This window comes from Uranotaenia lowii, chromosome 2 (assembly GCF_029784155.1).
Source record: "Uranotaenia lowii strain MFRU-FL chromosome 2, ASM2978415v1, whole genome shotgun sequence".
NCBI classification, from domain to species: Eukaryota; Metazoa; Arthropoda; class Insecta; order Diptera; family Culicidae; genus Uranotaenia; species Uranotaenia lowii.
The window spans coordinates 242,776,668-242,798,487 of record NC_073692.1 but is presented as its reverse complement, the minus strand read 5'-3'; the positions used below and the strand labels follow the sequence as shown (position 1 = coordinate 242,798,487).

Below are 21,820 nucleotides of genomic sequence, written 5' to 3'. Positions count from 1 at the left end.
GATATTTTCATTGATATTTGCGCTTGGCCTTTTTGAATTTAAAAGTCATCTTCTCAAACGTAAGCATCATATTGCGATTCTTTTTGGTGAAACTTCAGAAAGCTTCTAGACTTATTCTTTTACTTCGACGTTGAAGTTTTTTTCATGCCAAATGGGAGTTGGAATTGGTATGATGAAACAGATGAACAATAAAGACATGTGATATTCATCAGGTACCTACTTGTCAGCCTACTATTTCTTTAACACAAAAGCTACAATCGGATTTCATTCAGTCAGTAGTTTAAAATGTAGGTTTCTGTGATATCAACTACGGCTTAAAAGTAAAGAACAATAAATTTAACATTTCGCAACTTTTATTTAACATATCATCTATACAATAAAATAGTGTAAATTCCAATGTATATAATACATACGAGAAGATACAAATTTTCGTTTTCAATAAAGAGTTTGCTTTTATCAATTTTCCATGCTTCAACAGTTTAAAATGGATTAAATTTTGCAACACCATGAAAGCGTAGTGAAAAGTATATTGAGGGGTTAGTAAGCAACAAAAATTTCAAAATATTCATTCCAATACTAGTACAGCTGTTAGATTTTTAAAGTTAATGCACATACAGCGTAACAATTAAACGTCCTGCTAACTATAACGTCACACATATAAAACATACCAAAGGAGGATAGAAAGACAATCAGTATTATGGTATTGTTTCACGGAATATTTCCAAAAGTTTTAGTTAGGTTTTGATTACCTGTTTAAAAATGCTATTTCAACGTAAATTTGTGTCTAGAATGTTTGATTTGAAGAATGCAGTTTCGAAAACGTGGAGAAAAGTAGAAGAAGGAAGCGGAAACTATTGATCTTTAGTATCTTTTATATGTGTTTGAATGAATATTTTATTACGCCTCCAATAATTTTTACCAAAAGCTTAAAATATACACATGTTTCTGATTACGAGGTTTTTTAGTGGAAAAATCACTTTATTATATGTAAAAATTTACATTTGTTGTATAGGTTCATTGAGGAAGATACAATTTATCTCATGAAATAAATGGTGCAAAAATATCCCTATCAACAACTGTCGAAAGGATTAAACTGTGCTATTTAATGATAATTTATAGTTTCGTATTCAATATCATCAAAAATAAAATTGTAATTTCAATTATAATTTTAACGAACGATCTATTCTAAATGTGCTTTTTCAGAAGAGTTTGAGGGCAAAATCAGATTTGATCAGTTTGAGTAAAGCAATGCTACCGATAAAGGGGTATTGAATGCAAAGTGATATTTGTTCGGGTTCAATATAAAGGAAGATATTTCAAATTCAATGATCACATCTTTGCACCAAGTTGTAAAAGTGGTAAACATGTATGATTAAAAAGTGTAGTAAAAATGAAAATCAATTAAAAAGTTCATAAGGGTATGTACATAAAATAGAAAAACTTAAGTTTGAAATTACAAAAAAGGATAGGGGAAGCCATTTGGGATTTTGCATATACGTTCAACGATGTGGCAACCGAACTTAAGTGTGGAAGACCAAAAGCCAAGCGATGAAATGTATACAGTAGATATTTGTTTCTTCTCATTACACGTGCTTTTTTTAGCTCATAAGGCACTGATGAAAACGTGGCTCAGCTTGCAGTAAGTGCACTTACAATAGAACGTTAGCTCAATTTTATCATATAAATATAGTTCTTTTCGAATTTGGCCTTTCCATATTGACTTCATAAATAGTTGATAGGTGGAATTTTGTAACGAGTCCCGTATTGATCTGTTGCCTCGTCGTTTAAGTACTAAGTATTTTGAAAAACAAAATTTCCGTTATCATTTCATATGTTGGGACACTGTTAGACACACACATAGGATAGGTAGAATCAGTTAAGGGTAGCGGCACTAATCGATGCTCATTACGTCCATAGGGGTTAAGTTTCGATTTTCTCTTTTACATTAAATAACTTATGGCATTATCAACTACATAAGTGGGAGATGGGCTAGCCCGCGACTATATATACTGAACGTCGTTAGTCACTTGTCCTACTTTGTTAGTGTTCATCTAAAAATACGGAAGAAACAAGCACATCGGGAAAAGAGAAAGAAATATGATAGATATGTTAGTACATGAGCCATACATGGTAATTCACATAACAAAACATGATCTCACAAGTGTAACAAAGAAGGGGAAAACAAAATAAAAACAAATAGACAATGAGATTGATTCAACTCGTTTTGATTTCCAATCACTTGAGCGGGTGATGGAATCGCTTTAGAAATCGTAAGAACCAGATGTCTCGTCACCTTTTCTTACTTTGAAGAACAGACGATAGATGGCACCGGCAAGGATGCCACCAACGATCGGACCGACCCAGTATACCTGCGAAGTAGAAATGAGAAAGATTCATTAATTAAATTTTTTTTTTCACTTCACATGAAATAATTGACTTGGAAAATATCGGGGTTTGCTTGTTTTGATTTTATTATGTGTATTAGAGTGCCCCAAATGACCCGATTTTTGAGAAAGTTATGCGCTGCAGGCTAATATTGATCCTAGGCCTAGTACAAGGTTCCATGCCAAATTTGAGCCAGATCGGATCACGGGAAGGGATCGCTCAACGAGCCTGAAATTTGTATGGGATTTTGAGACATTTTTTCGGGAGGAACATGGAAAACCAGTTTATTTTATCAATAACTCTGGACTCTTTCGGCCAATTTCTTTTGAAAACGGGTTTCTTAAAGCCTAAATTGTGACAAATATTTCATCTCAAAACGGAATTTCGATTAAAGTTAACATAAAAAAGTTATGAGCCTTCAAAAATGGGCTTACATTTTCAAGGATGATATTCATTACTGTTAATGAGGCGTCAAAATGTTCGACAACCCAGACTGGAACACTCAATTTGAAATGCATGCCATTTCGTGAAATGTTTTTGTTGCGTTAGATTGTAAAATCTCAATTTTTTCTAATATTTGGTTGTGGTTGTGATAGTTCACGTGATAGCACAGATTAAGTGATAGTTCGGGGAAAAGTCCAGGCGAAACTTTAGGGAAGAATTAAATTAATTGATCCCTATTTCTTGTTTTCATCATATTTTCAAGGGAAAATTACACCCCAAAACCCCTTTTTCGCTGTAAAATATGTTTAATCTAAGTGTGATGATTATAAACGACTTTTGACTACACGGTAAATTTAGATTATTCAGAGACTGAATAATTTCGGTTCAGGGGTCGCACCATGTATGAAGATGAAAACAACTGAGTTGGAATCCATCAAAATTTTGAGTTGTTTTCATCTATTGACTTTCAAAGCCTGGAACTTAGCGAAGACGCATACGTTTTCGGACAAAATAGATGAAAACAACTCAGAGAGTTCCAAAAACCAGTGTTGATTGTTTGGATGCGATGGTCGGAGACCAGTTACGGAATAATCACAGTAATCAAGGTGAGTACAACTTTTAATTACATTTACTATTGAGTTAGAAATTAACTGGTGTCGAAAGGAGAAATATAAAATTTAACAAATTTATCTTATCTTCCAGCAATCTCTACGGAAGCCATCATTCACAACTATAAGTATAATTTTCTCATAATTTTGAAGTGTTAATCATTCTATGGTGTTTTCTTTTTTTTTGTCTTTTCAGATCAGCTCAAATTAGACAGAGTGTGCTGGTGGGTGAGCGTGCCAGGTGGGATAGCACGTAGTTCCTCTCGCTGAGTGCAGTCAAATGGCCCGGCGGCTCTAATTTTTTTTGTGGTGAAAATAAAACCAACCGGATAAAAATGCACGCATCCATCTTCTGAATACAATCGTCTTTTTCTTTTTAAAATCAGAAATTCCATTCAAAACCGCTTTGAAATTTCATAAATTTTTGATTTTTTTTTCATTCAGTCGATACATGAACAAGCCTAAACCTCCCTAAACAAAAACAACTCAGAATTCGTGAAAACCCCTACAATTCAGTTTTGAGTTTTGCCGCTCTAATCAAAATTTGAGTTTTCCTAGTTTTGGCGCATTTTGAATTGTTTTCCTTCAAATCTGAGTCAACGAGAATTAGAGTGTAGCAAAAAACTTCATCGTTGAGGATAAATTTTTGACAGTTCTTTCTTAAATTGCATAACCACAGGGGCCCAGGAACATGACTTGTTGTAATGCATGCCACACTTCAACCATTTTCTCCTAAATTTGAAAACATTTTAGACTGACTCAAGGCTACATTTCTTCATAATTCTTTTTTAAATTGTTCCACAAATAACTGCGATTTTTTTAATTTTCGAGGCATGCTCTGTAGCAGATTTATTGATTCATTTAAACGTAAATTTATCAAATCAGCAATTCCAAACATCAACACAATTTACTCTTACCCGAATAAAACACTTTTTTCAACAGTGGTTAATACCAGCCTTAAATAAGCCAGCCCATTTTTGAAGCCTAATAATTTTTCTATATTAACTTTAATCGAAATTCCGTTTTGGGATAAAATATTTGTCATAGTTTTGGCTTTAAGAAAATCCGTTTTCAAAAGAAGTCGGCCGAAAGGGTCCAGAGTTATTGATAAAAAAAACTAGTTTCTCATGTTCCTCCCGAACAAAATGTCTCAAAATCCCATACAAACTTCAGGCTCGTTGAGCGACCCCGTTCCGTGGTCCGATTTGGACCAAATTTGGCATGGAATCTTGTACTAGGCCTAGGATCAATATTAGCCTGCAGCGCATAACATTTGACAGGTTTTAAATTTCCCATACAAATTTGGGCACTATGTAAAAATCTTCTTATTCACAGATTTACAAATTGTTCCAATTTTCAATTCATTATGGAAATGTCTTCACGATTCAAACATAAATTTTTATTTATTTTCATTTTTGTTTAACACCAGAAGATTTTACCCGGCTTTGCTCGGTCGGGTTCATTAAAATATAAATCAAAAGGACTGAACTGAACCAGAAACTGGCAGAAACTACACAGAAAAAAAAATTAAACTTACATTTCATGTAATCCTGTGTTCCATGAATTTGTAAGGCGATTGCGTGTAAACATACAGCGCACGTATTGTAAATCCCAATCAAATAACGAGTTTCTTTATTCTGATCATTTTATCGTGTTTTTACTACCATTCAAATTAATTGAATTGAATACATTATTTTTATTCTAAATATACTAGCTTTTGGGTAAAACTTCCAAGACGTGTAATGTTCAAAATAATTAAGAGTGTTTTTTCAATCGCCAAGTTGTATCCTAAATTTTCAAGGTGAGCGCGAAAATTTTGAAAATGAGCTTGTTACGGTGTAATTTATGTTCAACGCGTCTTGAAAGTGTCGAGATTTATATAAAATACGTACTCGTACATAAATCCGCGAGAAACTACCAGTGCATCTTCAATGAATGTGGATTAAACTTCAATTCACTGGCCTCATATCGAAAACACTTAAAATGGCGGCATTTCGATACTGGTGATTTAAAAAAAAGACTATATGATCACAAAACCTCTGAAAACACCTGAACCCAATGCTTTAGATTTGAATGCAATGCAAAAAGATTCATCAAAAACACCACATTGAGGAGTAAAATTTAATTCAGTGTTCAACGAGTTGAAATATTTTTTCCATTTCTAACAATGGAGCAGCTCCATGCGTAGCTCACGATCTATTCGAAGGTTGATAGAATTACGATCTTTTTGAAATCTTTAAAAAAATGGTCCAAGAGAAAACGGCTTCATCATCATTTCTAGTAGAAAGAATCAACTTCCTTTGTAGAAAACTCAAATGAACACCAAAATTTCACTCGATTTCACCAGAAAAACAAGATTAATCAAAACAAAAGCATGTGATATTTGGCACGTGGTACAAGTGGTACCATTTATTATGCTTCCGAAAAATATAGATTTTAAAAAGGGATACCATTCAACTACTATTGCTTCTGAAGAATAAGGTGGATTTGATTACGGCTCCCGTTATAGCCACCGAACAAGTATATCTAGAGTTAGTTTTGATTAGTTCGTATGAACCAATTTGAACTAAATTGAGTTATTTGCTGCAAACGGTTGAAAAACATGTATTCTATGTAAGGTAAAAATTTGGTTTCATTTGATTATTAAACAACGTTTACTAAATGATTTGAATTTAATGTATAATGAGTTTCTCATTTTCGCGTGCAATTTGGTTTTTACGACTTTTTGCAGTGCGCTGGATTATCGTGCAAAACAAAGGTCGCAAAATACCGGTTTGACGTGATGGTTTTAGCGACATTATGCATTTTTCTTAAAATGCATCGTAAAAGTTAAAAGTTTTCAATGAAGTTTGTCATTAGTGGTGATTTCAGTTATGTCAGCAGGGTAGGCGGTTCCGGTTTGATGCTGGGTAAGTTGAAGCGAAAGTTTTAAGGCTAAACAAATTCTCATTTTTACTTTTTCTAACCACACTGCCAGCCAGCTGTGTATTAGCTTCCGTACCTGAACGGGTATTGCAGTTAGAGAAAGGTAGTCCACCCATCCACTTACATCCGAGTAGAAACCCGATGGACTGTTCCCCGCAACACCAGTTTCTAACTGCTGCAGCGATGGAGAGGAGATTGCATTGCTCGAGCAGGGATAAAGATTTGGACAGAGCCCTCTCCACTATTGTCGGGCAAGAAATTCTGTTGAGCGCGTATCACCCACAAGGATTAAGAAAATGCTCCATGGCTCTAGGGATTCAAACGTAAGTCGTCTTTCAATTATGTCCTTTTAAGAAGTGCCATTAAACAAATACCCCGAGAATATCAAGGATTTGTCCTACGAAGATCAAAATTTTATTCAAAATTCCGGATATAACAATGACTTGAATGTATTTGCTCAAGAAGTTGAGTACAATGGACATTGTTACTCAACAGGGAATTGTTTGTTCTTGAGAAATAACGTATATGAATTGGCGTTTAATGCTAGGATAAAGACTGTTATTGTAACCAAAAACGATCCAAATATTCAAGTCCTGGCTTCAAGAGAAACCGTTTATATATTTCATGAACAATGTCTTATGAAGGTGAAAAACAACGAAGGAGAAATATTTTTCTAAATTTTAACAGCCTCCTGGATCGCACTCCCCTGCTAACATATTTTGAAAACGGTTCCGAATATTTAATATTGAAGCACTGCTTCATTAAAAAACTCTCCGATTATATGTCGTAGTAAGTATATCCAGGATCAACATTCGGTAATTTGTTTAAGAGTAGAAATGAAATCGAAAGAGAAAAACTAGTTTAAGATTTATGAAATGCTCTTTGTTGTAAGTTCATTTTGGTTTTTTATTTTTAATACATTTTGATTCGTTTTAGTGTAAAAAAAGAAAAAAGTTTATTTTGATTTTCTTTCTTACGATATCACATTCTAAACGCTATCATTTGTTCAGGAGAGGTATTTGTTTGTGAATCTTCGAAAAATCAGATGTTTAAAACTTTAAAACTTCATTTTAAGTAATATAAAAAAATCTCCAACTACAAACCTAATTGAGCCTATTTGAAACTCGATTTATAGGCTTTCAAACGAAGACTACAGTTTTCAGATATTTTAACTTCAGACTTAGTTAATGAAATCATTAAAAATTTCATGTTGATCAAAGTTCCCCCAGTTTACGGTAACTTTCAGTTACCAAAAGTGTTGTGTTTTATATTTTCAAAAATGTTTTTATCATTAACATTAAAACATTTGAGTTGCGCTTCTTAAAACTAGCAGCGAGCTAAAAAACGAGATTTCTCGTATTTGGTCCTAAATGTGTTAGTTTCTTTGAGAAATTATAAAATTCGAAATTTAAATTGAAACAGTAACTAATTTTTAGCATATTTATACAATGAAACCATCGTAAAAAATTTCCGGCAAAAAATATTTAGTCAAAATCCTTAGACTGATTAAAAAAATCACTCCTTATATAATTTATGTTATGTTCATGTACTTTCGTGTTATTTTATTTTCAATTGTTGTCCAATACGCTAAAGTCTGTTTCACATAGAATCTGGTCGCATCTTTTCATTTACTGCAGCGCCCCTAGTTGTCACATCGCGAATCTATTGACAGTGTTTTGATCCGGATGGTTTGTTTACTTAGTTGTGAAAATTTCATCAAGATTGAAGCAGTCAGTCAAAAGTTATCGACGATGGAACGCGAAAGGCGAGTGAAAATTCTGCACTCTCAGGCCGATGACATTGTGAGTGCGATGCGATGCGAACCGGCGAATGCGATTCAATGCGGCGAACCACATTTCAAGAAAATGTATGCGAATCGCTTAAACCTGACATACTCAACGCGGCGAAGCAGATGTCAATTTGTTCTGCCGCTCGAGTTCGCATTGGCCGCGTTCGCCAATTCGCATCGCATCGCTCTCACTATGTCATCGGCCTCACGTAGAGAAACCGACGTGGTCAGGGGTAAAGATCGCGAAATTCCTAAAATATCCAACATCGACTGTACATTCGGTGCTGCAACGTTACCGGGAGACCCTTACGGTGGATCGAGCAAAACAAACCAGGCGTAAAAGTGGAACATATGACCGGAAGCTGCGAGCAAAGGTAATCAGTTCACAATAATCCTGAAATTTCCTTGCGTGATTTGGCAAAAAGTTCAAGACGAACCACAGTACAGCTTGACGAATTTGTTTGCAAGTTTGCGGTCGTATCATGCAAGCAAACACCCCAACAGGACGCTGAAACAAAACCTGGTTGCCAAAACCAGGGCAAGGAAGTTGTACGAGAAAGTGTTGACCAAGTACATCGGAGGCATTTTGATGGACGACGAAACTTACGTCAAAATGGATTTCGGACAAATACCCGGTAACAAATTTTACCTTGCGAAGCGTAAAGGGAATGTTGCGAGTAGATTTAAGTTTGTTTTCGCAGATAAATTTCCTCGTAAGTTGATGATTTGGCAAGGGATCTCTAGTTGTGGGAAGAAGACTTAGATTTTCATCACTGGGGACACAATGAATGGAAATGTTTACAAAGAAGAATGTCTTCAGAAGAGGGTTTTGCCATTCATTCGGTCCCACAAAAGTCCAGTGAAGTTTTGGCCGGACCTGGAAAGCTGCCACTACAGCCGGGATATCGTTAAGTAGTATAAGGAGAACAAGATCGACTTTGTTGAAAAAAGTATCAATCCATCAAACTGTCCGGATTTTCGTCCCATCGAGAAATATTGGGCAATAGTTAAGGGCAAACTGAAGAAATGTGGCAGAACTATGAAAAAACCCGCTCAAATGGAAAAGTGGTGGAACAAGATGGCGAATGAGGTTACCAGCAGTACTGTGCAGAAAATGATGGGTGGTATAGCAAAAAAAGTTCGAAAAATTCATCCGAAAAGCTGACGAATGATTTGTATGTATTTTTTCTCTTAAAATGCAAAAAAAAATCTATAAAATGATATTTTTACTTTTGTTGTACGTTATTTCTTTGCGGAGAAATGATCTATTTTATCCGACCAGATTCTATGTGAAAAAGACTTTATGACCATTTTATTTAACATATTGATCATTTGGAATCCTGGATATAAATTAACTTTTACTCACCCACTGGTCTGTCCAGTTACCCATGACAACGGCGGGTCCGAACGAGCGGGCTGGATTCATGCTGGCGCCAGTGTACTTGATCTGTAATAGGATGAGATTGACTCAAATTATTATGGAGACATCATTGAGCGGGAAATCGTTTCTCAACCACCCACCGCACTCAAATGGCCGGCAGTGATGGACAGCCCGATGGCCAGTGGAGCAGATCCCTTGATATCGGAACGACGATTGTCACAGACGCCGTGGACAACGAACACCAGGATGAAGGTAATGAGGGCTTCAATCATAACGCCTTGGCCAACGGTCATGGAGGGATCGATGCCGGTCACACCGAGGGATCCGACAAACTCTGCCGGGGTGGCTGCCTGAAAACAACAAAAAACGAACGGAAGAGAAGGTGATAATCACATGATGTAGGTATAGATAGGGTACCATGGAATCGCGTGTCCGGTCAATGTCAAAGGTACTGCACCGATTATTAGATTTTTGAATTTTCTGTTGTCACGCTATAGGTTAGCAGCTAACCGTTGGCTTATTGTTGGTGGTCAAGGATAGGAAGGTGTTTATCACTAAACAGATACCGTAATTTGATTTATTATAGAATGTTTTGGTTGCCGCTTTTATGGATCAGTATGAGTGGGATGAAACTGTGGTATTCAAAGCAACTGTTGTTATGTGAAATTTGTTTTTTCAGGAATTCCAATATTGAATCGTTTTTGCATTCAAATATTTTCATTTTCTATTGTTTGATACAATTAAGATCTAATTGATATTTTTTCGGGACTGTATGTTCCCAATTGTGCATTGGGTCACTGATTATTTCACATGATAATTTATAAGCAAATTAAATACTATAAAAAACTATCTCAGGCACAGAATAGGTCTAAAAAGCTTCAAGAACAAGTCTAGTTACCCAAGCAACCCAAAGATCCATATTCACTTAAATGAAGGCTTTGGAAGTATCATGTATTCCATCCGGGCCCGTAGAGAAGGAGTTTTTGAGCTTAGTGGCTGCTTTAGAGATGGTTGTGTCCTCGACTGTAATGCCGTTTAAAGAAAAGCCCAGTGGTGAAACACTCTTGACGGCACAATTTAGTTGGTCGTCGGTTATTGAAGATGTATCATATTTATCGATAAATTTTGCGGCGTATCGAGCAGATTGTTTATTGAAGCATAGTTTTTACAGTGAAAATTTTCGTTTGGCATAATTAAAGTCATTCGCTCAGAACAATATGTAATAACCCTGCATGTGAAAAAATAAGGTAAAAACAACCGATTTTGGCATTTCCCATTCACTGTGTGTACAGTAGAAAGAGTTGTAACAAAATCATTCTCAAATAAAAGTGTACATTTATTTTATTACAACTAAGTAAAAACATGACATGACTTATCATTTAATAACATGGAATAGAAACCTCTGAAACATTGCGTGAAAAATAGCAATTTTGATTTGACTAGCACATTATTTATTCAACATGTTATTCGATTGATAATATCGCTAACTTTTTAATTATATTCCCACATTGTATTTGACACATTGACTCACAATGTCATTATTTTCCGCATATTTGGAGCACAACCAATGCTAGTAAACTGAAATGGCTGTTTTTGTAACTATTTCAATAAGATTTGTTTAGCATCAGTATCTTCGAATTTTCAATAAACTATAATCTTAGAGAATCATGTCAAAAATTACATTAAATTCCGGAATAGTTCAAGTTATCCGAATTAAAAAAGTAAAACTTACTGCTTAAAATTGCATAATTTCAGGCAGTTTATTCGAGGTTAAATATGAAACGGTGAAGCTATACTCAAAGCCGTTTCTTACAGAATGGAATCATAAATTTCAACAAATTTATTTTAGGAGCCCTCACGAATTTCATTATGAACTTTTTTTTTAATTTCTCAAGATTATGGTCACAAAAAATGTAAAAAGTGTTGAAGAATCATCCGCCGAAGCTGTTCCAGACATAATAGAAACATTGGATCAATTTACAAGCTTTCGAAATCTATAAATTTTGTAAAAATCAGTGTAGAACTGTATGAATTTTGTATGAATCAAATTGCTAAACAAATTTGTATGAAAGAAGAAATTTTTGCACATTAAATCATCCAGAAAATTCAAATTAGCTTGAAATGAAGTCGGTCTTTGATGTTTGGTTTTGACAATTCTTAAGCTCCATTTCTTGCTAACATGACAAACAGCTAAGAATTTCATGAAAAAAAATATAACCATTTCAAAATAAAACATTTGATTCCATTGAAAAGTATTCAAAAACTGCTGGCTTAGAGCTGTTAATGATTGCATGAAATGTTTTAACAAAGGTTATACAAATCAATAAATTCTCTGGCAATGCAAAGCAGTTTTTTTGAGATTTTTTATTTCCATCCTACGGTTACTCAGCTTTCAAATTGGCAGACAAAAACGCAAAAAATTTAATAAAATTATTTTGATTTGTTTTTGTATAACATCAAATAACTTTTCTGGAGTACAAGTTGGGTTTGTGCTTTATCCACATTGAAGGGATGAATAACACCAGAGTGTTAAAATCCTAGCAAAACATACAAAAAAGTGCTTTATCCACATGAATTGTAGGTACCGGATAATCAAAGAATATTTTTCATCCAAAGTTGATTTTTTTTTAAACTTTCAGAACATATCTGGCGATTTTTGAATGAATATTTTTTATTGCTATCTGGCAGCAAAAACAATCAAAAAAAAGTTTTGGGAGGTGTAAAAATTTAAGAATTTGAAATTTCCATACAAAGCTGGCTGCGGTCTAATGTCCACAGATAATCTTACCGCTTGAACATCAAAAGTTTGAAGGTTGATGTCACATCAAATTGACGCAGTCAGAAAAATTAGAGTATGGTGGGGTAAAAGTACGACCTTAGTGCTATCTTGTTTTTAGAAAATTTTGCCGGTTGTTTTTCAAAAAACCAAGAACAGCATTTGATTTATTAGACTTTTATCTCTCTTCTACAAAATTACGAAGATAATCGATCGACACATTTGATAGCAGTAGTGAAAATGCCTAACTGCTATCGAAACGTACTCTTACCCCACCTCTGGGGCAAAAGTTCGAATGATGTGGGGTAAAAGTACGACCATTCAAAATTCCACATTTCTGCATTAAGTCAAGAGGAAAATTATTTTATATCAATCAGTGCTTACAAAAGCAGCTTCTGTGTTCGCTTCTTATACAAATTCTATACATGGGTGAATAACCTGCGCAAATTTTCAGCTCTTAACCAATTGTCCATATTCAACAGGTTTACAGAATCCAGTACTCATCGAATTTGGGCAATTTTTCGCGCGAGCAAGTCTTGTTGAAACAAAAATATGCGCTGATGTTTCCAGAGCATTTAAAAAATATGTTTAAATTTTCCGTTCAGATTTACTTCAGTAGACCCTTCGTACTTTTGCCCCATTTGCTTTTCGTACTTTTGCCCCTTCATGGTTCCTCATGATTCACAGTTTATTGTGCAGAACAGAGACATAGTAATTTAACTCTTTCTTCGGCATTTGATAGTGTTAAAAACCAACTAAAAAGACACATTAAAACTTTCATTGAAAGCCAGAGTTTTGATTGCACAAACATGTTTGCCGTTATTTGAAATATTACATCATTCAAGCAAAAAAGTTACTTTACCTCATTTTTCGGAGTATTTTCAATTTCTACGAAAAAAAATTATGGTTGGTTGTTGGCAGTCCAAATCACTATCAATCCACGCCAGAGTTTTGAATTTTACTGTTCTCGGTTTGTGATAATCCCAAAACGTACTTTTACCCGACTCGTACTTTTACCCCACCTTACTCTATTGGTTTTACCAGTTATTTTTAAATTTACAAAAACATGCGATTTTCACCCCGCTAAGAAAAAGGGGTAAGTTGCAACAAATTTTGTTTTTAATAGAAAATCACATGACAACGTTTGAAAATTTATAGTTTTTGTAATATTTGTGTTGTCATAACGCATAAGGCACCAATTGCAATAATTTTTGGTTTTGTTCGAATTAAACTTTACATATTTATCTACAAATGTCTACATAAAAAGCATAAGGGTGTTGCATACATTTAGGGGTAAAAAAATACTACAGAAGATCTTCTAGTTGAAATCATAAAAAAATAATATTTGAATGGATGAAATTTTGAAATTAACTAACGCGTGAAGAAAAACAATCTTATTTCAGCATACGGAAACGAGATTTAAAAGGTGAATCTTCGATTTGCATTTTGATGCATTTTATTAGCCCAGGCTGGTAATTGAACTATAAAAATATTTATTCAAAAGAATGACTGTCCGAAAAATATTTTTACACTTATAGTATTGGTATGAGATAAATAAAGCAATATAAAGTTGAAATTTGATATCATTAAGCCAATCCGTCATACTGGGTAAAGTTTTTAAGGCATCGAAAAATTTATTTTTTTTATATCTATTGCTCGTTTTTGTTAAACTTTCTATGAGAATAAAAATCTTCAACAAAGTATCGCACGATTTATGAATTTATGTCATCTTCATTTTGTTATCATTATTCGATCATTTTAGTACATTATATTAAAATCAAAATTGAATAAGTGTTGTAGTATCTAAAAGTTGCATCGAACCCAGCTGTTGCAGGCTATATGCGCCTGATATAATCAAATATTACATCGAATATGTGTACAAAAACTATATACACATGAGCAAGCATCTGTTTACTAGACATTGGAGTAATTTTGATGTTGAAATCTCCTTCAATTTTCGAGAAAATGATTTCATAACCTAACTGTTTTCTAAAATGCCGAACCTCAAACCGTGCGAGCAAAATGCGGCTATTTATGTTTTAGACGAAATTTCTGCTTTTCTGGCAATATTTTCGTACAATTCCTTGGAAAATGCTAGAATCTGATAACTTTCATACGATAAAGCTGAAGTTTTATAAAAATCTATGTCTTTTATATTTTATGGAATAAAACAAAAGTTAGGGTTGCCATATTATGGAGGCAGTTCATGCATAAGGAAAACATCATCAAATCTGTTTTGAGATCTTCAATTCTTTTTAAATATGGTATCGTAATTTATGAATACAACTTTAAGCCTCTCTGTGAAAAACACTATGAATTGTTTTGACAGCTGTTCAGTGATCGCGTGTTTTAAACATAGTAAACAAACAGAATATCTCGAAAAATGTTGAGTTTTAAATATCGGCGCAGCAGTGAAGGGACTTTCGGAAGAAAAACGGAAAACGATTGTGACCAAATACTGTTCGGAGCCCAGTTTGACGATAAGAAAATTGGCGAAACAGGAAAGCGTTTTGAGCAAGAAAAATTTGTGCATTATTATGGGTGATGATTTTTTTTTTGATTATAGTCGTTTTACCATCTTTATGGCATTCGCGACTTTATAAACGTTGCAGTTGGTGGATCGTTATTGAAAAAGTTATCCGGTACAACTGCGTTCGATGTTTGCTCTTAGGCTCGAACGCGTGAACATCGGCTCAGGAGACAACAGACTTGCCAACTGAGCTATATCACAAGCCCGTAGATGGGTGATGAAACATATGTGAAAATGGACTACAAAACTCTTCTAGGTGCACAATTCTACACTGTGCCTCAAGGAACGGATGTCCCAAACCCAGAGAATTCTTTTTTTGTGAAAAATTTGGCAAGAAGGTGCTTGTTTGGCAAGGAATTTGTCAATGTGGTATGAAGTCATCACCTTTTTATTTTGCTACTCATTCAGAAGCATAAAGGTCAGACACTTTTTTGGCCAGATCTTGCCTCATTTCACTACGCGCGTTCAGTCTTGGAGTGGTATCGAGAGATGGAAGTCAATTTCGTGGCAAAAGCGTTGAATCCTCCAAATTGCCCAGAGATCCGGCCTATCGAAAGGTATTGGGCCCTGATGAAAGGGAAACTGCGGAAGAAGGACCATGGAGCTGTTGACATCAATCAGTTCAAGAAGGACAGGATAAATGTATGGAAAACCATCGATGTAACCGTTGTGCAAAACTTAATGCGAGGAATTAACGGAAAAGTACGTGAACTGAGCAGATCCAAGGATAATTAGATGATCCTTGCTGTTATCCCATTCTTTGAAGTCTAATCATAATCATAATTGAAAAATAAAAGAGCAATAAATAAATAGAAGACTTATAACGTGCATTCATTATTTACGATACGGTCCTTACAAAAACACTCTCTTATTTCATTTTTCAATCATTATGAAACCTTCATGAAAGCTTAAATTTGTTTATTTGTTATTTGAATAACTTTCTAAAATTCTTTCATGCCTTATGTTCAAAGTGTATCACCCCCAAAATGCATTGATTAGAAATGTTGTCTTGTCAGCCATTTCGTCAAACGGCCCTAGGCGTATTTAGGAACACTTTCTCCTATGTTTAGTGTTATGTGAATATTTATTGAACCTTCAGCGACTAAAACCAAAACCTTCCGATCTGAGGTGGTTACTTTAATGCTTTAAAGTTATGAAAAACAGATCAAGTTTTAGAAAACTTAAATGAAAAGTTCTTTCATAAAAAGGCGTTAAAATCCAATTTAATCTTGTGCCCTTTGATGGTCTACATTAAGGCGCATTTGCACGTTAAATACTATCAAATGTCAATAAGTAGGGGAGAATGAGGATACTTGATCCCTGGGGATACTTGATTCCTTCGCTATATCTCGAAACTGGAATGTCTTGCAAAGATCAAATGTTCTAAAAAAATGTGCCAAAATGAGCAAAATAACAATGATTGTAGTTTAAAAATTTTTAACAAAATAATTGTTTGAGTAATTGAACTTTGTTTGAAAAATTTCACAAAATGTAACTTGAAGATCTTTTTTCATCACTTTAAAATGTTCCTTACATGGTAAAATTATGAAAAAAATATTTGTTCCAATGTATCAATCGTTCGAGCGTAAAATGAACTTCATAATGCCATATTTTCAAAGCAATGAAAAACTCTCAACTTTTTTCAGAAAAAGTTTTCTAAAATGTTGATAATGGGTACAATTGATCCCCTAGAGTTGGGTACAATTGATCCCTCTTCCAAACGGCATATTCTTCTTCTGAATTGATCGTTATGATTGCTAATTACGAAATTACTAATAATTATCCAAAAGCTAATATTTATCAAACAATTGTCCGAAGTAAAGAGCAAAAATAATTAATTTTCTCTTAATTATAAAAAATAGCGCCTTTAAGTATGCAATGTTATAAGCGTTGAGACAAAGTAATAGAATTTTCTTCTTATGTCTGCTATAAATTGTGAAATGAGAACAAACATGACCAAAATAGTCAATTAACATTCTATCTTGGGGTTTTGTTAGATTTTTATACAAGGATTAGGGCTTCCTGAATAAAAGATCAAGTCTCCTTCAATAGGGGATCAAGTCTCCCCTAACTTCAGAAAAATCGCAATTTTTTTACTCCTACGAAAATGCTTCTAGTTCATCAACGGGTTCAATTATTGTTCTAATTTTTGGAACATAGAAACTTGAAGTTACAAGCTGTCAGAAAATGTCAAAGACGGCGAGTTGCTAAAATTTTCCAAAAAGATATGGTGAAAACAAAAAAAGGGGATCAAGTATCCCCACTCTCCCCTACTCAAGAAGACTGTTTATACAGAAAAAAAAATATGATAAGACTTATAACACTTAGTGTTAGTCTAGTTTACATAATTTTCGAACCATGTAAACCGAAGATTTTATAAATGTAAAATCGGCTGCTGAAACCGAAACTGAAATTCTTAAAAATCTCAGCAGAACAGTTTTTGAGTTATGTTCCAATTGTGAAATTTTTCCAAGTGAAAAAAAGTGCTTGTACATAAATCGAATATACCTGAGAATATCTACATGACATCAACTTGAAATTGGCCGATTCCTTTATACATAAGATTGATTTTTTTTGCATGAAATTTGTGATAGATTACATTGTGAGACTGAAAAAAATCTTTGAACTGTAATAATTTTTTTTGTTATAACTCCAATCGTGATGCGGGCTTTAAGAAAATCAATCAAAAAAACAGTCGGCCTTTAAAGAAAAAAGTGATTAGTAAAAAATTGTTATACCTAGTAAACACAACTTCTAAAGTTTTTTATTTTGAACTGAAATTTAAGGTCCACAGAATTGTGTAAACTAGTGTAGTGGATAAGCAGTGGAGATATCAATTACCATCATGTCACCATCTACCGCCCAGTTAAGTGGTTTTTCAACTTCAAATATGTGTAATAAAAAAAACGACGGCAGATTTTTATTTGCTTTCTTTTCCAATACATCTCAAAACTGCTCTACTTTGAATAAAAAAAATTAGTGGAATGCAAAAAATTTACGCTTTTCAAAATAATTAACTAAACTTTGGGGTATTCAACTGGCCCTATTACCGCCCACTCGACTTTTTCGGGTATCGATAATGTTTTCTTAAGGAAAAACTATCTAACAACACGGAAACTGTTCTTATTAGTATTTTTCATGTAACGAGGTATCAAAACCATATTTTGGGTCTTGGAAGAATACATTTTGTGAAATTTTTCCTGCAAAAGTTTGTACAAATTTTAACAAAGTGCGTTGACTGACAAAATGATGATTCCCGGCCAACAGCCTCAAGTAACCGGTTACTTGTAGCGACAAAACATCATTTTCTAACATAATCCAACTAAAGCAGGGATGAGCAACCCGCGGCCCGCGGGCCGCTTGTGGCCCGCAAGACCCATTTGTGCGGCCCGCGAAGCTTTTTTCAAATTTAATTTAACTTTTTTCTACAATGAATTCATTAAAAAAAATTTTTGACTTGATCAAATATGCACTTTTCTGCATTTGCCTCACAACATTCAAATTGATAATATTTTTCTGGCAATTTAAGCATTTATTATGTTCCGTTAAAGGCATAAATGCATTATTGGTTTTCTTTTTATTCAGGATACATTTATCCAAATGACTCCTACAACTTTGAAAAGCCAAATCGATTAAAGTGAGTCGGAAGAGCAGCCAAAAATCGGATGCTACTCATGATCAAAGGAATTTCGAGTCCGTTAGCGAAGTCATTATTTTCGTTTCAAGCAAAAATAAAGTTGTATGATAAAAGATTCGCTCAGCATGATTGTATGGCAAAACCCCGACAATATTTATCCAGAAAGAACCATTTCCCAGATTTTGTTTTACCAGAATGCACCATTTACCAGAAATTTTTCCCCAGGATAGACCATATCCCAGATTTTTTCCCCCAGAATGGCACATTTTCTAGAATGCCACAAAACCTATTTTTTCCGTATTTTTGTTTTCTTTTCTAGTTTAATCTTATTTAATTTTGTCTTACAATTTTTTGAAAATTTCCAAGTTATTTAATTTTTGAACCAGTGTTATTTGGACTTCTCAAGGGTAGGGAAACAAGTCTTTGTAGTGATGGATTCAAAAGGACTCAAAGCTATAATTGAATTACAATTAGATACAAAAAAAAACATATCACATGGTCGCTTACATTCAAAGTTTCCTACTTCACACAAGATTACTTCCTCGATGGCTACTACGACTGCTTTTTATCAGGTCCTATTAAATAATTTTCTTATTAGGCTATGCTTTAAACTAAATCTAAAAACTTACGTCACGTGAGATCAGACTGGCCAACTTCTTTCCACAATACACGGCTTTCAGCACATTAAACCTAAACATATAAACATTTAAATTTTGCTCTCCTTCCGAAATTCGGTTACTTACGGTACGCATGGACTCAATCAATTTGCTCAGTAATTCCTGTCGATTCAACGGCACTCGCACTCGATCTAAATAAAAGCTTCCTATTAGCACTTGATCCTTTTCTCTACTTTTTTTACTTACAGATCCAGTCTAGAGTTTCGCTAAAACTTTCCGATAAGCGGCAGTGCCCGTAATCACTCAAATTACTCCAAATCAATTTGATCACAAACTCTTTCTAGCTAAACCGAATTCATAACAGAACAAAATGGTGTAAACATTCATCATACTTTTACTAACACAAATTTCTGTACACAATTCTATACCTATTCCGTACACAATTCTACACCTATCTTATCAATCATCATCGATCCGTCATCAATGTTTTTCTGACGCACAGTGGTCGAATTTGCGTACAACATACCCCCACCCGTAAGCCCAGTAGTTATTCCATCGGTTAATTTCTGCTGGGTTTACCACTTTCAACTTCGAGTACAGCCAATTTTGACACTGGTCGCAGCTTCTTTTTATTGTTCACCTGCACAACTGCTGAGCGAACTCTTCCATCCATACCGACTTTGACCTCTGTGACGATTCCTCTTTCGTGTTTATTTTCTTCCTGTACGAACACTAGATCTCCTACAGCTATTTCTCTGACGTCTTCAAACCATTTCGTGCGTTTATTTAAACTGGGAAAATATTCATGCTGCCACCTTTGCCATAACTTGTCAGCCAGTTGCTGTGCGCGATGGTATCTGCTTCGTAAAGCGTCCACTTGTTCTGTTTGACTCCGAGGTGGAAGACATTCGGCGGCACAACCTTTCAAAAAATGGTTCGGCGTAAGAGCTTCCAGGTCATCCTTGACATTTGTCGAAACATATGTCAGTGGTCTGGAGTTGATCAAATCCTCTGCTTCCACTAAAGCAGTAGATAGAATCTCATCCGTGAGTTTTCCTCCGTCTACGATTGTGTTCAAGGCTACCTTTACCGATCGAACCATCCGCTCCCATACTCCACCCATATGTGGTGCTGCTGGTGGATTGAAGGTCCACTTAGTTTTTGAGCATGTGAAAGTGTCGGCACAGTCTCCATTGATCTTTCGGATCGCAGCGGCTAGTTCTCTACTGGCTCCAACGAAATTCGTTCCGTTATCGGAAAATATTTCAAGCGGACTTCTCCTCCTCTTCACAAACCTTCGGATAGCCATTTTACACGATTCCGTATTCAAAGTATGAGCCACCTCCAGATGCACGGCACGAGTTGTCATGCATGTAAACAAGGCCACCCAACGCTTTTCTCGTCGTCTTCCAACAGAAACTTCTAGTGGACCAAAATAGTCTAATCCAACGTATGAAAATGGCTCTACTCCCAGGGCCATTCGTTGTCTCGGCAAAGGTGCCATTTTGGGAATGAACGGTCGCGCTTTGTGCACTTTGCACCATTGACATTCCTTTATAACCGACTCTACAATTGCTCTCAGGGACCCAATACAAAAACGCTGCCTTAGTTCATTAACAACTGTTTCTCTGCTGCTGTGATTCGTTCTTTGATGACAATTTTCGACCAATTTCCTAGTTATCGGGTGCTTTTTGGGAAGAATTATTGGGAATCTTGCATCATAGCTAGCGAAATCTGCGAATACTGTTCTTCCTTCTACCCGTAGAACTCCGAACTCATCAAGAAAGGGCGATTTGTCATACAGATTGCTAGAACGTTCCAGTTGTCTCTGCTGATCCTTCGGTACTTTTCGGTTTCGTGACAGTAGAGCTATTTCATCCGCGTATTCCTCCTGCTGCGCTAGCCGCCACAAACAATTTTCCGCCATGAAATATTCTTCTTGTCGAAGGGGTACAACCACTCCTGGAATCTGCGATTTTCTGCCGGCCGCATTTGTAGGAAGGGCGTCTATCGGTTTATTTGCCACTCGAAGCTTGCAATTTTCGACGTAACGGTACACTGTTGCCACCATGCGCACTAAAATAGTCCACCTCGATATATGCTCAATCCGGCTTCCAAAAACATTCGTACAAGTTGTAGCGCTGAACAGAACATGGGCTCGAACTTCATCCTCGATGACTATAATATTCTGGTTTTGTTCTGGCCAATTTTCTTCCGACTGGTGCAAAAATTCAGGACCCTTGAACCACCGACTATCTGAATTGATTTCCGTTCCTTTCCCCCATTTAGTTAAATCATCTGCTGCATTTTCTTTTGATGGTACCCATCGCCAGTCTTCAGGATTCGTTAAGCTTAAGATCTGACCAACACGATGAGCTACGAATTCTTTAAATTTCTTCCGTTCTGATCTAATCCACGAATAAACCGCCTTCGAATCTGTCCACATAACCGTTTTGGTAATTGGAAAGGAATGACTCTCTCGTATGCCTTTTGCAAGGCGGGCCCCCAATGTCGCGGCTTGCAATTCTTTCCTGGGTATCGACATGTGCTGTAATGGAGCAACTTTGGCTTTGGCTTCGATAAAGGCACAATGAATCAGTTCATCTGTCACAAACCGGAAGTATGCCACAGTGCCATACGCGTCTTCACCGGCATCGGAGAAAACGTGCAACTGTACACTCTCGTACGATGTTGAGTCCAATCTGCCAAGGTAACAACGAGGAATTTC

General features: G+C 35.4%; 1 protein-coding gene and 1 long non-coding RNA gene across 10 annotated transcripts in view; one reads left to right on the top strand and one right to left on the bottom strand.

Annotated features, from left to right (window-relative positions):
- Positions 1-335: 335 nt before the first annotated feature.
- Positions 336-21,820, bottom strand: part of LOC129742369 (aquaporin AQPAe.a) — a 219,525-nt gene continuing 198,040 nt past the window's right edge. For 8 of the 9 annotated variants that reach the window (XM_055734267.1, XM_055734268.1, XM_055734266.1 and 5 more), the window contains 3 exons: positions 9,673-9,882; positions 9,518-9,598; positions 336-2,369 (listed from right to left, as the gene is read on the bottom strand). In XM_055734267.1, coding sequence (XP_055590242.1) covers positions 2,262-2,369; positions 9,518-9,598; positions 9,673-9,882 — 399 coding nt within the window. In that variant the 3' untranslated portion in view covers positions 336-2,261. The remainder of the gene's footprint in view (positions 2,370-9,517; positions 9,599-9,672; positions 9,883-21,820) is intronic. The other variant, XM_055734270.1, reaches the window with a different exon arrangement.
- Positions 3,336-3,700, top strand: LOC129742371 (uncharacterized). Its single transcript, XR_008736528.1, has 3 exons — positions 3,336-3,434; positions 3,532-3,565; positions 3,634-3,700. It is a non-coding gene; the product is annotated as an uncharacterized LOC129742371 (long non-coding RNA).